Below are 17287 nucleotides of genomic sequence, written 5' to 3'. Positions count from 1 at the left end.
TGTGTTCTGTTTTGGTCAACTGCATCCCAGGAGACAGAACACAGTCTTTGGCAACTTACCTAAACTCCCTGCTGTTTTTCTCATGTGTACACCGGGAGCATTCACTATTTCCATGTGTCATTAGGAGGTTGATAAAATTGAAAGAAAATGGGAGAAAATACGCACAGCCCATAGAGAGGTAATTTTTAAATTTTTGCGATAAAAGTCAAAGCCTGGACAAATGGCCCCAAGTGCCTTTTTGGTGGCGTCTAAATGAATGTTTACTGGTTTTATCGCTCGAGTGAAACTGGACAAAAGAGCATGTGATAAGAGGGAGGGACGAACCAGCAGAGAACTGAGGCTTTTTAGGGCTGCCAAACAGCTATTCCGTATCAAACCACGGTGGTGAACAGGTGGTATTATACTTTTGTCAAAACTCATAGAATGTAAACAGCACAAATGAACTATCTACAGAAAAGAAACAAACTCATGGACTTGGGGAACAGCCTTGTAGTTGCCACGGGGAAGAGGGAGGGAATGGGATGGACTGGGAGTTTGGGGTTAATCGATGCAAACTATTACATTCGGAATGCATAAGCAATGAGATCCTGCTGTAGAGCACAGGGAACCATATCTAGTCACTTGTGATGGAACATGATGGACGACAATGTGAGAAAAAGAATGTGTGTGTGTGTGTGTGAGAGAGAGAGAGAGAGAGAGAGAGACTGGGTCACTTTGCTGTACAGCAGAAACTGATAGAACATCGTAAATCAACTATGATAGAAAAATAAAAATCTTTAAAAAATAAATAAATAAAAATGAAAAGTTCCAACCCTTTGGTTGGCCCATCAAAACAAAACAAAACAAAACAGACAAAAAACGCTCATAGAATGTGCAGCATCAGATTCCCCATCATGGTGTAGAATATGGATACTGGGGTAGTTCATTACGTGTATGGGGGCAAGGGGTATTTACAAACCTTCTGCCATTTTCACCCACTTATGCCTTAAACCAAAAATGCTTTGAAAAATGAAGTCTTTTAAAGAAATTAAAAAAAAAAAACTGTATGTTTAGCACAGGACCTCTGCAGCCCCCACTACCTAACAAATTCTGTGTGAAGGACTCAGAGGAGCGTAGATTTAGCGTCTTTTCCAATGTATTTTAAGAGTAAAATAGAAGGTTCTGGACCATGCACTGAGGACAGCCTTCATGAAGCTGGTGGACGAATCCACGCGTGGGCATCAGCTCCTTGGAAGACAGGCCCGGGATGGCTGTGAGCAGTGCTAGGGACCACGAGGTACCAGCCTGAGCGGTTTAATGCAGGGCAGGACATGAAGGCAGAAAACCCACAGCAGAGCTACAGGTAACCGGCTCTTCACCTGGGATGCGCAGATTTGAGGGCTGGGTTTGGAGACAGCATGAGAAGAGAAGCTGCCTTCTTTTCCAACAGGTCAGGCTGACTCTTCCCTCAGGGGTCAGCAATTTCAGATCCAACATGCAGGAGAGAGAGACGTTATCACGAAGAGGGCTCCAGATTAACCCAGTCGCACCCATGTATTCACCTGGAGGGGGCATAAGAATAACTGCAGTGCCCTATATAGAGTATTTGGAGGCTTGAAAATGGCCCCAAACACAGCTTCATCTCATCCTCATTAAATCCTATAGGTTAAATTTGCTTCTCATGGTTCAAAAATTATGAAGATCAGACTAACCCAGGATTCCCGCTGTGGTGCAATGGGATAGGTGACATCTCTGCAGCGCCAGGACGCAGGTTTGATCCCGTGCCCCACACAGCGGGTTAAAGGATCCAGCATTGCTGCAGCCATGGTGTAGGCTCAGATCTGATCCCTGGCCCGGGAACTCCACGTGACGCGAGGCAGCCGAAAAAGAAAAACAAAATAAGACTAATTTTCATTTATTACACCCAACATAATTACTTGATATTCACACAGAGAAAAAAAAAATAACATTGTAGGTTGAATGACTACTGATTTCTCTCCTCCACGTGTTTTTCCCCCAGATCTAAGACATAACTGACAGGTGACATGCTGAGTTTTAGGTGTTTGGTGTATTGATTTGATGCACTTGTATATTTCAAAATGATGACACGCGGCCTTGTAACATCTCCATCATATCCCATAATTATCTTCTCTTTGGGGGGGATGTGAAGAGTTAAATCTACTCGCTAAGCAACTTTCAACTTTCAGGATAATACAGTATTTTTAGCTGCCATTATCATCACTGAACATTAGATCCCCAGAACTTAATTGTCTTAGGACTGGAAATTTGCATCCTTGGACCAGCATATTTTCACTTCCCCCACGGTCCCCCCAGCCCCTGGTAACAACCATTCTTCCTTTTCTGTGAGCTTGGGGGGGGGGGGTTAGATTCCACAAGTGAATGTTCTATACATTATTTGTCTTTCTGATGATTTTCTTTCACTCTCACCCTTCGCATTCCTGCCTCCCTCTTTCACGTATAAAAACCCTTGTTATTGCAGGGACCTCACTCACATAATCCACACATCTGCTCGTTCACAATCTTAATTCCATCTGCAACCTTAATTCCCCTTTGCCATGTATTCTAACACACAGGATCTAGGGATTAGGATGGAGATATCTTCAGAGGGCATATTCTGCCTCCCACAGAGGGTTTTAAAAAAAACTCAGAGCCTTCCAGAAATGGAAAAATGACCTGTTTCTAAACACCAAAGAGTAAGACATGATTTTTAAGAGCTTCAAGCAAAAGTTCCCTTAAATACTGTCAGTTAATTAAAGTGCCTACACTGGAGCTGGGGAAGTACCTGGATGGGACTTTGGGGTTCTGTCCCATGGAGAGGACCTGAGTGTGTTCTCTTGGAGGGAAGAAGAGAAAAAAGAAATATTAAGCCGTCAAGAGCACAGAGGGTGGCAGAGACAAATCGTACTCACTGCGAACCCACGAACACGCCTACATGCCTCACCTCCCCTTGCACTTGAATTGGGGCCTTGCGGAGGCCACATCTTCAACAATGAACGTGTGAGCAAAAGCGACGAGTGAGTTCAAAACCAAGGCGGTTCCTTCCCGGAGGGCTTCACCCTCCCTCTCTTTCCCTGCATTGGCCACTCTGAGAAGCGCATGGTTGGGACAACTTCACAAGACGACGGGATCTAGCATCCCTGAGTCCCCGCGTGGCAGACAGATCCTGTCAACACATGCTGCACTTTAAATGCGACGGGAATGAATTTGTGTCGTTAGTGGATTGAAATTAAGTAGAACTGAAGCTATCGTGACACAGTCGTGTTTATTTTGAGATGCCTACTGGACCGATCACTAGAGATGTCCAGAAATAGTTGAATATATGAACATGGATCTCAAGAGAAAAGTCTAGTCTGGAGATAGCCATTTAGAACTCATTTTAATTTAGAAATGGAATTTGAAGCCGCATGACTCTCTCTAGTTAAGTAAAAAAAAAAAAAAAAAAAAAAAAAAAAACCTATGTGTATGGAGAGAGAAGAGGACATAAAATCATAGGGTATTTAGTAGCTTGCTCTATCTTTTTAACATTCGAGTATCTGTGTGCTGCAGCATATTTTCTGTCATCTGTGTGACCCCATAACTTAGTCTTTGTTCATGTGTCCATCTCAGACAATCAGCTCTCTCAGGGCAATGCCCGTGTCACTTGTTCCACTTGTTGCGTGAGTCAAGATATCTCTTTTAATACAATCATGGCGATAGTTCCTTACTTATAAAATGTAATCAATGTCCCTTTTAGTCTTTTTCAATAGCTTAGTTTTAAAAAGCACTCTTTTATATGCATTACCTAATTTGGTTTGTGTGGCAAAATTATTGTTTGATGACAACGGTGTTGGAGGTGACGATGGCCTTTGAAGGGAGAGGAACCTTTGAAAACACTGGAATCTCATAGACATCAAATCTGAAACATCTTCCTCAGGGGAGAAACTTCGGGTTAGAATGACAGCTAACACTGAGAGTCCACTAAATGCTAAGCGATGTCCCAAGTTGTTTACAGATTTAATTTGGTTACAAAGCTCTGAGAGCAGAGGTACAATTGGTTCCACTTTATGGGTTAGAACTAAATTTCCAGAAGATAAGAAGCTGCCCAAGGTCAAGCATCTGAAAGTAAGGGATCAGGATTTGAATGCAGATACATCTTATTCCAAAGGCCGTGTGCTTTCTGCAGCAATACACTCTAGTGCCTAAACTTGGAAGCTTGGTTGGTGAGTTCTCTTTTTTCCTGCGGCTTTGAAAGCCTGCAAACTATGAAGGAACTATGAGCTTTCTCAAGACATCCCCACGCGAGATAACATGTGAGCCAGACTATCTCTGATTTGCTTGGTCTTTGCTCCATAGATGATGGGATTAAGCATGGGGGGAATTAACACATAGAGATTGGCCAGAAGGATGTGAATATGGTGGGGGATATTCTTGCCAAAGCGATGGGTCAGGAAAGTAAAAAAAGACGGGATGAAAAAGAGGAGAATGACGCCAATGTGGGAACCACAGGTGTTGAGAGCTTTGTGCTGAGCATCCTGGGAAGGAAGTCTGAACACGGCCTGGAGGATCAAAGTGTAGGAAACAGCAATGAATGCCACATCTACCAAGACGGAGGCCATTGGCACCGAGAAGCCATACCAGATATTGACAGTGATGTCAGCACAGGCCAATCTGGCCACCCCGATGTGCTCACAGTATGAGTGGGGGATGATATTGGTCCGACAGTATGGCAGCCTCTTCAGCAGGAATATGATAGGGAAAATGGTCCCAATACCCCATCCCCAGATGGCCAGGGTCAGTTTCACGATTGTGGAAGGAGTTAAGACGGCTGTGTATCTCAAGAGGGCACAGATGGCCACATAGCGGTCAAATGCCATGGCCAGCAGGATTCCCAACTCAGCCACAAAGGCAACGTGGATGAAAAACATCTGAGTGATGCAGGCATCAAAGGCGATTTCCCCAGCATGGAACCAGAAGATAGCCAGGGCCTTGGGCACGGTGGTGGTGGACAGCAGGTTGTCGGTGCCCGCCAGCATAGACAGGAAGACATGCATGGGTTCATGAAGGGTGCTTTCACTGAGGACAACAAGGATGAGGGCTCCAATTCCCAGGACTGCGACGATGGACATGAGGCAGAAGGGGATGGAAAGCCAGGTGTGGTAGATCTCCAGTCCCGGGATGCCAAGTAGGATGAACACGGTGGGGTGGAAGATGGTGAGGTTAGCCCCAAACATGATGCCTGTTTTGGAATCTCTCTGTGAAGACGACAGAAACTGGGAGTCGGCGAGAAGAACCAGCTGTAAGTTTCGCTAAAAGTTGAACATTAGAGAATGAGTCAATCACGCATGCCTTGACCTAGAGTATGTAGTTATGCTCTGACATCCTGCGCTAGCATTGCAAACATAAATACTGACATAGGTTCCTGATCGCAACACAGCAATGTCTAGACTCCTGACATAACTCCCCATTCTCACTTACATGGTCCTACGCAGGCTTTGACCATCCTTCACCTGCTCTGTTGCAATAGCTTCACACAGCTAATCGGGTCTCCTCCTCTCCCAGCTTCCCATCCTCAACCTCTCCACAGTCATCGGTGTGTGGCAACCGAGGCGTTATGCTCAAAACAAAACAAACAAATCTTTCTGTGCATCTTCTTACAAGCCTTATATAATGATCTATTGTGTACAAGATAAAGTCCAAATTTCTCAAGGATGCAGAGGGCATGCTTTCTTCTCTAGCTCTAATCCCCGTTAGGCACGCTAACAAAGTAAAATTAGACTACAACTCATTCTCCACACAAAATTTGAGTTTTCCGACCTTCATGACTTTGCTCAAGCTTTTCTCTTAATCTGGACCACACTTTTCCATCTTTAATGTGTGTTAAACTCCTATTAACATTTCAATTCGTAAGTTCAGTATTTATCATCTGGGAAGCCTTCCTCAGGTTCGACTTCTGGTTTTCCAACTTTCTGATTATTGACAATAAGCAAGTTTTTCACAACATAAAATTTTAGCCTCATCTGTGAAAATGAACTATTCGTGTTTATTTTACAAGGTTTAAATCAAATATTCTATAAACTACCTAATATAGTGCGTGGCATAGAAACACTAAATAAACCCTAGGTATTCAGTGAATCAGTACAAATTAATAGAAACTACTATATTTGAAATTTAAAATGTAACAAAGCAGCATTTCAGTTTAGGGGGGAAAGGAAGCCCTGCTCAAGCAATGGCCTTGGGATATTGGGATACGTTATCGTTGTCAGATAATAAAATCAGTTCCCACTTCACTCAGTAAAAAATAGAAACTCCAGATAAATTGAAGATGTATTTTTTTAATTACAAAAATATTAAAACGTAAATTGAGGGTCTTAGGAGAAAACACAGGAAACTATTTGGGGAGTTGGAAAGCGCTTCCTGAGATAAGAAAACCCTACTTCATAAGCAGTAACAGTTGAATGATGTAATGTAGTCAAGGATAAAGAAAAATCCTAGGAGAAAAAATTACAAAGCATGTAATCGACTAAAGGTTAATATCCTTAAATCCTAAAAGTTGGTATAAGTGAATAAGGAAAATTACAAACTGTGCCAAGAATCAAAATAGGCAAATCACACAAGGAAAATAAATGGCCAATATATGTGTGAACAAAATATAAAGAAGTGAACATCAGTATCATACTAAATAAAATATGGTAGTTTTCTTATCAATTGGAAAACGTAAAAATAAACAATTAGCTCCCAGTGCTGATGGCACCACGTGAAAGCATATAGATACATCTGTAAGAATATTCATCGCTACACTGTTGAAATAGCAAAAGAAATGACCACAACTTCCATATCTGTAAATAAATAAATTACGGTACATATATTACAATGGAACGTCTTGTTTCCATTTTTTTTCAAGGAGTAATGGAGTTCCCTGGTGGCTTTGTCACTGCTGTGGCTCAGTGGCATGGGTTCAACCCATGGCCTAGGAACTTCTGCATGCCACAGGTGCAGCCAAAAAAAAAAAAAAAGTGTCTTAACCATGGCGTATGGTTAAGTGAAAAAGCAAATTCAAGATTAAAAATACATAAGATAATTTCTTTCTATGTGTGTGTTATGACACGTTATAAGTAACAGAAAATCCAACCCTAATTTGACTTGAGCACAAAGGGAAAGGTCTTTGTTTCTGAAACTGAAAATATGTTTCCAGGGTGGGAAGAATTATCTAAAGATGCAAGACTCATCGTCCGGGTTTCCATTTCTCTCTGACGCTCCGCTCTATCTTCCAGGTGTGGCTCTCAGGCCAAGGTTAAGGTGAGACGAGTGGAGGCACTTGCCTTTTGGGTACATTTAAAAGGACCGAATGGAGTTCCCATCATGGCTCAGCGGTAACGAACCCATCTAGGATCCATGAAGACAAGGGTTTGATCCCTGGCCCCACCCAGTGGGTAAAGGATCCGGCCTTGCGGGGAGCTGCGGTATAGGGCTGACTCAGATCCTGTGTGGTTGTGGCTGTGGTGTAAGCCGGCAGCTCCAGCTCCAGTTCAACCCCTAGCCTGGGAACCTCCATATGCCACTGGTGCAGCCCTAAAAAGACCAAAAAAAAAAAAAAGGGTACCAAAAAACTCAGTAAGCAAGACAAACAATATTTTCATAGAATCCTTTTAAAATAAAAATTCTGCAACTATCATGATGGACAAAATATCAAAATTTTAAATAAAGGCAGGATTGACAGTGCTGTACTGACCCAACACTGGGACTCAAGGCAAAAGGAGAAATAGGAGGCCCTGTGTATCAATGAGCCTTGAACAAGGCAGGGGTTGGGGCGCCCACCTCCAGATAGCAGAAAATCTGTGTATAACTTTATTGGTGGTCCTGCCTCCGTGGATTAAACCAACCAGGGATGGTAGACTGCCACAGTAGTTACAAAGGAAAAACATCTGCATAGAAGTGGAACCATGCGGCTCAAATCTGTGTTTTAAAGGCCACCTCTACATGTTGGACATGATTTTAATGGTTAAATGTTTCCATAATTTTATTTTGAAAATAGTATTTATGAGTTCTTCCAGTAAAGCCAGTAAAATTATAGTACCTTCTAACCTTCATATAAACAGTATATTTTAACTTAAACTAAGTTGTGGGTTTTACCGTAGCTACTTTTCTTTTCTTTTTTTTGGGGGGGGGTGTCTTTCTAGGGCCGCACCCACCGCATATGAAAGTTTCCAGTCGGGGGTTGAATCGGAGATCCGATCCGCATCTGCGACCTACACCACAGCCCATGGCAATGCCAGATCCTTAATCCACAGAGCAAGGCCAAGGATGGGACCCACGTCTTCATGGATCCTAGTTGGGTTCGTTACCCCTGAGCATGACGGGAACTCCTACACCTGCTTTTCAGTGTTTCGATGTTTTTAAATCCCTTTAATATTCTGGGGAAAAGATGAGCCATAGTCCCAGCCCACAAGAGCAAAAACGTGTGCAGCCGTTCAAGACGCTGTGATGCCCCCCTGGAGAGTGTGTACTTTTACTCCTTTTCACAGAGGACTCGACAGGATCGTGTCTCAATCCACAGTTTATTGGGTTTATTCCAGAAAAAAACTAAAAATCCCAGGAACCAAACGTTTATTCCTTTTCCAGAAACTTATCCCAGTTCCAGAGAAAGTCCTTCCTGAACACGTGAAGGAAGGTACCAGAGGCAGAATGAAGAGTGAAACAGGGCAGCCTGTGTGCCTGGTCTGCAGGACTCCCTTGGGGAGGAGGGAGCTTCTGCCTTCGTCAGTCTTTAGGGGGCATCTCACCTAATTGCCCAGAAACAGACCCCAGCAGGACCAGTCTCCAGAGATCTCTGACCCAGGAACCAGAGAGCGTGGGCAATCTGTGCCCTCCCGGCAGCAGTCTGTACAAACGGCAGCTGCTAATGATGCTCTATCTCTGGCCAACACAGGGACACAGAGTGGGCGAGGGGGCATTAGCTGCTGCTGCTCAGACACAGAACATTAAGCCCTGACTATGCTTGCTGGACCTCACCGTACGTAGAAACTTGAGCAATAGAGAAGAAATAGTAAGTCAGAAAGAGCTGGGTGGTGTGTCTGTCTGTCTGTCTGTCTGTCCCCAAATGCTTTTCCGTCATAAAATCAGATAATATCATCAGTGAAGGGTCCAGAGGTCAACCACGTCACCAACATTTTAAACCCTGTGCCAGACGCTGGAACTGTACAGGTGACTAAGACACAGTCTCTGCCCTCTGACAGCTCAAGTGGTTTTCCAGAGTCATGGCTATTTAGCTGAAACCATAAATACCGTTGCTGTGAGGCCCAGAAGACAAGGTGGTCCCCTCAGACAGAGGGGACCTGGCAAAGACGTCAAAGAGGAATTGAGGCTGGAACTAGAAAGTCTCATCCTGACAGAGAAAGACGAAGACTATCTGGTATCACTCATGTGCAGAGTCTAAAATACGGCACAAATGAACCTGTGTACACAACAGAAACACACTCAAGGACATAGAGAATAAACTTATGGTTGCCAAGGGGGAGGGAAGGGAGTGGGATGCACCGGGAGTTTGGGGTTAGTAGATGCAAACTACTGAATTTGGGGTGATAAGCAATGAGGCCCCGCTGGATAGCACAGGGAACTATATCCAATCACTCGTGATGAAACATGATGGGAAATATTATGAGAAAGAGAATGTATATACATATATATATATATGTATAAATGGGTCATTCTGCTGCACAGCAGAAATTGACAAAACATCGTGAATCAACTCTAATTAAAACAAAATTTTTTAAAAATGAAAAATAAAAGAAGAGTTGGCCTCAGGACACGACCATTTGCTGGCCAGAGGGTCTTGATTACTTATCCCAGCTGAGCGTTGGGTGGCCCGTGTGTAAACAGAGAGAGCAACCGTGCTATTTCATGAGGTTGTATGAGCATTAAATGCGCTAGTGCAGCAGAGCGCTTAACACGCTTCCTAACGCAGAGTGGCCTCTTACTAAACACTAGCTAGTGTTGCAGTTATTATTGTCAGCAACATTATTTTATTATGTAGTCACGACTATGGGGTGGCGTGTTTCGAGATAGTGATAGAAAAGCAAAGCAGGACCAGATCATGACATCAATAGGTTAGATATTGCTCTGTGGTCCTGTGATTTCCAAACTGCGGCTGATGGAACACGAGGCTATTTTACAGCTGTAAATGGATGTGCTATCAGGAAGTTACGTAAGCACAGATACAAATATCTCCGGTCACCTAAGTGTGGGAAATGTTGCAAATTCTCGTCTTCTCTTGGATGGCCATCGACGTGACTCGTGGTGTCAGCATTTTTCATGCTTCTTCGACTCTGGAACTTTTAAACCTCCATGATGATATGTGTCATTGTTGCTATGGAATATTCTGTGGAAAACCCAAACAAAGACGGCTTGAAAATACTTGACGAAAAGAAGTAGGATTGGCCCTGCCTTTGAGAATGCTTAATGTGGAGGGTTAATGTATAATTTAGGTTATGGTGTAAAAGATTTAAAACATTGAAATTAATTAAGCAGCTCGTGCCATATCTGAGGTGAAAAGATGATAAGGGGTCTAAGTAATGGATAAGGGACAATGTGGAGAAAAAACTAACAATACTAATAGCAGTAATGAAATATTTCTCAGGTGCGATGCGCTGAAGATAACAGTGGTGAATACAGGGTTTATTTCACTTAATCTTCTCAACAACCCCATGAGGTTCTATTGCGCTCCCATTTTATAGATTAAAAAAAAAATTGGGGCACTAAAAACGCTGAATAAATTTCACAGGTTCCCACGGCTAGAAAACAATGTGGATAGGACCCAAATCCTGACACAACTCCAAATACCAGCCAGATAACTATTTAGTGCTGTGGTCAAGAGCAGTCAATTGTTGGGGAGCAGGCTGGAGAGGAAGGAGCTGAGCAACTCCCCAGGGTTTCCAGCTCAGTGAAATGGACAGGATCAGCCTCACGGGTGTCCCAAGAAAAGGAACAGGGACAGGAGGAAATCCAGCCTGCGTGGGAGTCTATATCCTGGAGGAGGTAACAAGTTGATAGTTGGACTCGGGTGTCTAAACCTTCAAAGAGAATTCCATGATGGAGAGAGAGATGGGGGACCCACGAAGGCAGGTGGTGGTTGAAGAAAGGAGTGTACGTGACCTTTTCTGAGAAAACATGAAAGAACAAGGGCCAAAACCGTGAACTCCTCCCATTGCAGCACCGCAGAAACAAACCCAACTAGTACCCATGAGGATCTGGGTTCAATCCCTGGCCTCGCTCAGTGGGTTAAGGATCCTGCATTGCTGAGGCATAGGTCGCAGACTCAGCTCGGATCTGGCATGGCTGTGGCTGTGATGTAGGCTGGCAACGGCAGCTCCGATTCAACCCCCAGCCTGGGAAGCTGCATATGCCGTGGGTGTGGCCCTAAAAGGCAAACGACAACAACAACAACAAACCCGTGAACTCTAACTTGGCTAACGTGGCCAGGAAGAAAATGTGCTCTGTTTCCTAGTATCGGGGATAGTCAGAAGCCAGATATCAGAGGAAGAGGACCCTGTGTCCTTCTACTCTTGGCTTTTCCCTGGTCTTTGAAGTACAGCAAAGATCTGAAAAGGAAGGAATCCGCATGTATGACAACTGCCTTTGTAGGAAACTGGTTCACCAGTCACTGGGTTTGTGGACTAATCCGGCTGGTCACCTTAGTGCAAAACAGAGATGCATGTTCTAACTTGAGGAAGGTAATTGTGCTCCTGTTATTTTTCAAACAGTTATTATGTTCCACGCATTCGGGGACACACCGAGGGTACCAATACGAATGACACACAATCTTCTGCTTTCAAGTATACAGTCAACGCGGGGTACAGAGAAGCAAGCAACCCATTATAACTCGTTTCCTGTATTTTGAGATGGGTACAAGATGCAATAGACATACAGAGATAGAAGCCTGGGATTATCCGAGAAGACCAGAGAAGACATCTCGGGGAAGGCGGTTCTCGAACTCAACTTTAGCGGATGAACAGGCGTTTTCCAGAGGACAGAAGTGGGTGGAGAGCTACGGGGGTTTGTGCAAACAGTCAGTGCACATCTGGGGACGAAAAGACTGGAATCCCTTCAGATAGCAAATATAGAATTATGTGCATCCATTTCTGCCTCCCTCACTTCATGTGGCGCTCAGCTCCCTGTGTTTCTGGGGTGTGTCTGGTCTGCTGAGGATGCCGAATGCTCATACCAGAGGCGTACGCACATAGATATTCTTCCTGGGGAGAGACTGTCACGGGAGAAGAGACCAGAAGAAGAAACAGAAGAAACAGGAGATGACGACACGGAAGAATAGCCAGAAGAGAAGATGTGGAGGAAGAAGAAGAGGAGGAGAGGAAGTGAGAGGAAAAGCTTCTCGGTCTAGGAGATCTCTGTGCTTCACACCTGCAGCTGGGAGTGGGCCTCCGAGGAGAGCCATCAGCCCAGCGGGGAAGCACAGCACCAAACCCTGATGCCGAAGACCCAGCGGGCCACCCCCTCCCGGATCTGCTTCGTCTTCACGCCATAGACCAGGGGGTTGAGCATCGGCGGCAGCACCACGTAAAGATTGGCCAGCAGGATGTGGACGTGCCGAGGTACGTTACGTCCAAAGCGATGGGTCAGTAACGCAAAGAAGGACGGACCATAAAACATGAGGATGACGCAGAGGTGGGAACCGCACGTGCTGAGGGCCTTGTGCCGGGCGTCCTGGGAGGGCAAACGAAACACCGCTCGGAGGATCCGGGAGTAAGACACGGCGATAAGGATGGCATCTAAGAGTACCATGATGATTGGCACCGAGAAGCCATACCAGATGTTGACGGTGATGTCGGCACAGGCCAAGCGGGCCACGCCAATGTGCTCACAGTAGGAATGGGGGATGAGGTTGGTCCCGCAGAAAGGCAGCCGCTTCAGCAAGAAGATGACTGGGAAGATGATGCAGAAACTTCGGGTGACAATGGCCAGACCAATCCTTCCCACCACAGGCCACGTGAGCACGGTGGCATAATGCAGGGGGCTGCAGATGGCCACAAAGCGGTCAAAGGCCATGGCTAAGAGGATGGCTGACTCCCCCACAAACATCGTGTGGACAAAGAAAACTTGGGTGACACAGGCCTCGAAGGCAATGGCGTGAGCATGGAACCAGAAGATGGCTAGGGCCTTGGGGACGGTGGTGGTGGACAGCAAGATGTCGGTGGCGGCCAGCATGGAGAGGAAGAAGTACATGGGCTCGTGAAGGCGACGTTCTGTGGTGATGACCGCTATCAGGACGCTGTTGCCCAGGACGGCAGTGACGTACATGAAACAGAGGGGTACCGACAGCCAGAGGTGATAAGCCTCCAACCCAGGGATGCCCAGTAAGACAAAAACTGCAGGGTGGACGAGGGTCAGGTTGGCGTGGGTCATGCTGCCCTTCAGGGTCCCCTCTAGGATGCGTCAGCAGCGGAGGAGTCTGCTGAAAGCGAGAGGAACAGAAGCACCGCTGAGTGTGCCCAGGGATCGCGGAGGACAGCCTGGCTGTCTCAACTGGGCTGCTCGCTCTCCAGGGGAACGTTCTCCCAGAGAGGCTCGCTGGGTGGAGGAGTGACTTCTGACCTTGGGTGTTGACTTGCAGGGAGAGTTTCCGTGGTTGTCATGCTTCGGGAGCCAACAGAGCCTTCAGCCTGCCTCCGGGTCCTCTGCTCCCAAACTGGGGCCCCAGCCTGCCTGTCTGACCTTGTTTCTACCATCTCTGCACGAGCAGCCGCCACCCTCTTACCCGCTGTTCCTCCTCCTTCCCCTAAGTCATTGCTCCTTCTGGGTTTACCTGAATTTCCCTTCCCCTTCTGCTTACTCAAAATTCAACCCCAAAATACCTTAAAGCACACTGCTTTGCAGTGGCCCCTGCTCATAGCAAAACATCTCTTTCCTGAACACCTAGCTAAACTATGTTGAATTTGATTATAGGTGAATCGCATTGGATTTATCTGGCTAGTACGCTGAAGGTTTCACATGAGATTTGCCTAACATCTTGGCAATTGTGGAAGTGGAGCACCAAGTGGAAAGCCAGAAGGAGTCTCAGGAATGGATTCTCCCATTCTGGCCCAAGTTCAAATCCCCCCTACCCCACAAAGCTGTGAGGAGTGGGACCGCTGGTGGAATTGAGAGGGACCATACTTATCAGCTTGTCCTCCCTAAACGCTTCCGTAAAGGTTATGTCGAGATCTCCTTATCCGGGAGTTCCCATCGTGGATCACTGGAAATGAATCCGACTAGGAACTACAAGGATGCAGGTTCGATCCCTGGCCTCGCTCCATGGATTAAGGATCCGGCGTGGCCGTGAGCTGTGGTGTAGGTTGCAGACGTGGCTCGGATCTGGTGTTGCTGGGGTTGTGGTGTAGGCTGGCAGCTGTAGCTCCAATTAGACACCTAGCCTAGGAACCTCCATATGCCGAGGGTGCGGCCCTAAAAAGACGAAAGAAAAGAAAGGAAGAAAGGAAGGAAGGAAGGAAGGAAGGAAGGAAGGAAAGAAAGAAAGAAAGAAAGAGACAAAAAAAAAAAAAAAGGAGTTCCCATCGTGGCACAGTGGTTAACGAATCTGACTAGGAACCATGAGGTCTCGGGTTTGGTCCCTGCCCTTGCTCAGTGGGTTAACGATCCGGCGTTGCCATGAGCTGTGGTGTAGGTTGCAGACGAGGCTCAGATCCCGCGTTGCTGTGGCTCTGGCGTAGGCCGGTGGCTACAGCTCCAATTCAACCCCTAGCCTGGGAACCTCCATATGCCGCAGGAGCGGCCCAAGAAATAGCAACAACAACAACAACAAAAGACAAAAAGACAAAAAAGAAAGAAAGAAAGAAAGAAAGAAAGAAAGAAAGAAAGAAAGAAAGAAAGAAAGAAAGAAAGAAAGAAAGAAAGAAAGAATCTGGCAGAAAAGCCAAAATTCGGGGAAAAGAGACCCTAGAGAGAATAACACCAGGAAGGTAAAGGAACAAAATAAACTCCAGGTGGCTCCACTGATCTATATATATATGTATATATACACACAGATTGCAGATAAGTACCATATTGACCCTTAAAAAACATGGGTTTGAACTGTGCAGGTCTTCCTGTACACAGATTTTTTTTTTTTCAGTGAATACTTACTATAGTGCTACAAAAAAAAAAAAAAGGAAACTTATTGAAAATTTTTCTCACCCCTTCTCCCAAGCCTGTTAGTTATTAACATACGACTTCTGAGAATAAAAAATACCTGATATATATGTTCTCATAAAAACAACTCCAGTTCTCTGCCTGCAATTCTCCTGGTGCCTTATAACCTGAGCCGTGAGACACCAAAGGCAGGGTGGGGAGAGAGGCGGTGAGGCCTGGCTGGCTGTTGATGAGGTAGGTTCTGGAAAGGGGGTCTGCCTGTGTGAAGAAGGACTTTCATCTCAGTGGCTGGGGGCGGGGGGGGGGGGGGGGGCTCCGTCTAAGGAGCCCTAGAACCCTGTGAGGGTTCTAGTTTCATTTAGGAAAAGTCAAGGGTGAGAAGAGAGGGAAGTCCCAGGCACAAGAAGGCACATCCAAAGTCTCACAGAAAGAACCTGTCTGAGTCCCAAGAGAATATCCAGATGAGTGAGAAAAAAAGAGCCAGCACCATAGAGCTGGAGCCAGGAGCCTGCTGAGTGCGAGAGAAGATGGGACGGCACGTGAGCTCCCTGGTTTGGAGCCAGACTTGCAGGGTTACTTTCCCAGCTGGATGGTCTTGGGCAGGTCCCTTTACCCCCGCCTGCCTCCATGTTCTCATTTGTAAAGTGTGGAGAATAATAAACTTATAAGGTAATTAAGAGGATTAAACAAGTCAATTCATACCAAGCGCTCAGGAGAGTAGATGACTCTTAGCTATAAATCAATTTGGCCACCATCCTATTTTTTTCCAATAGGCAAAACACAATCATGAAGTTTAAGGTTCATTAAAATTATTAATGAACTTTACTAATTTAAAGTTCAGCGATGTTAAAGTCTTATTCTTCCCCCACAATATGTCCAGAGGAAATTTCTTTGCCAGGACTAAAGGAGAAGCAAAGGACCCAAGGAGAGAAATAGCCTGAAAAGAGATCTCTCAGAACCAAGACCTGAGGGCTTTGGGTGGTACCAGGAAGACCACCATTGATGGGCTTAGCTTGGGTTAGAACCACCTGTTGGCTTCCTTCAAGTGCTTGGAAAAACACTCATCTGCCTTGGCAGAAACAGAGTGAGAGCGTATGGCATCAATGACAGAGTGCCCGAGGACAGGGCAGAGGGATGGGGTCCTAGCTTCAGCTCTGGAACCAAGGACAGCCAGGAGTGGGAATCCCAGAAGAGTCTGGCGGGCCCAAGGAGGAGGGGAGCCTTCTCTTCCCTGCACTCCCCGACCCGACGCTGCTCTCTCTTCTTTTCCCCAGGTCTTCCTTTCTTCCTGAGTCCCACCCAACTCTGTTTGGGGGTTCCGCCCTTTCCCTCTCTAGGGGGACATGCAAGGTCCCTTCATTTCTTCATGCATCTTTATTTTGGAAGACTCTCCTAACATCATCATAACATATTCAAATGCACCCACAAACCACAAGAGATACAACATTTAGATAAACAGATAGGAGCTGAGTCCGTTGCCTTTTGCCGAGTTATATTATCAGGACATTTATTTAAACAAGCATTCATTTTATTTGGCCACTTTTCTTTCACATGTGTTTCAGATCTCCAATGTCCTTCGCCACTCGAATCTTTAAAATGCACAGCCTTGGAGCTTCTCCTGTGGTTCAGTGGGCTAAGGACCTGGCATTGGCACCACAGCAGCCCCCCAAAAGTGCCCAGACTGAAGCCATGTCCCTAATGGGTAAAACAGCCTGCCCCCCACTTCGGGTTATAAGGATGGCTTCTGTTTGCAGCACAATATATAGAAGCATTAGTTGTGAGAAGCAAAGTACCGGTTTTGCAGATGGTTTTACTCTTTTAATAAACTGGAACAAATTCAGATTTATAGCTCTAGTAACCTCAGCCTTGCTCCTGTCCACTTAAAGCCGGCAGGTAACATGTTTTCATAATCTAAAGCCAGTGCCGTTTATGCTGTAGAAGCACTGAGATACCATTAATCCACTGACACACCCTTAGGAATGACTCACATTTCTTAGTAAATAAACATCTCAAGAAAAAGGTGGATCAACCATTTGTTTCACTCCCTATAAACGTTTTGAGGATTTTGTCAACATTCGAGCGAGCACATGGTGGTGTGTCAGGTGGAACTGTCATCACAATAGTCCTGTGATGTGACGGCAAAAACAGGGAGAACCCCAGTTCCAAGACGCAA

General features: G+C 45.6%; 2 protein-coding genes across 2 annotated transcripts; both read right to left on the bottom strand.

The window, feature by feature from the left end:
* Positions 1 to 3996: 3996 nt before the first annotated feature.
* On the bottom strand, positions 3997 to 5330 carry LOC100625494 (olfactory receptor 52B2). The gene has a single exon (XM_021062353.2). It carries the CDS (start codon positions 5208 to 5210, stop codon positions 4263 to 4265), a length of 948 nt encoding a protein of 315 aa, XP_020918012.2. The 5' UTR covers positions 5211 to 5330; the 3' UTR covers positions 3997 to 4262.
* Positions 5331 to 12423: 7093 nt separating this feature from the next.
* LOC100514118 (olfactory receptor 52B2) lies at positions 12424 to 13392 on the bottom strand. The gene has a single exon (XM_003129433.5). It carries the CDS (start codon positions 13390 to 13392, stop codon positions 12424 to 12426), a length of 969 nt encoding a protein of 322 aa, XP_003129481.3.
* Between the last annotated feature and the right edge of the window lie 3895 nt (positions 13393 to 17287).

The sequence above is a fragment of the Sus scrofa genome, chromosome 9 (genome assembly GCF_054392235.1).
Source record: "Sus scrofa isolate SSC_HxYL_T2T_F1_AM1 chromosome 9, Sscrofa_HxYL_maternal_Yorkshire_Landrace_v2.0, whole genome shotgun sequence".
In the NCBI taxonomy this organism is placed as follows: domain Eukaryota; kingdom Metazoa; phylum Chordata; class Mammalia; order Artiodactyla; family Suidae; genus Sus; species Sus scrofa.
This window is presented reverse-complemented; position numbering and strand designations above follow the sequence as displayed.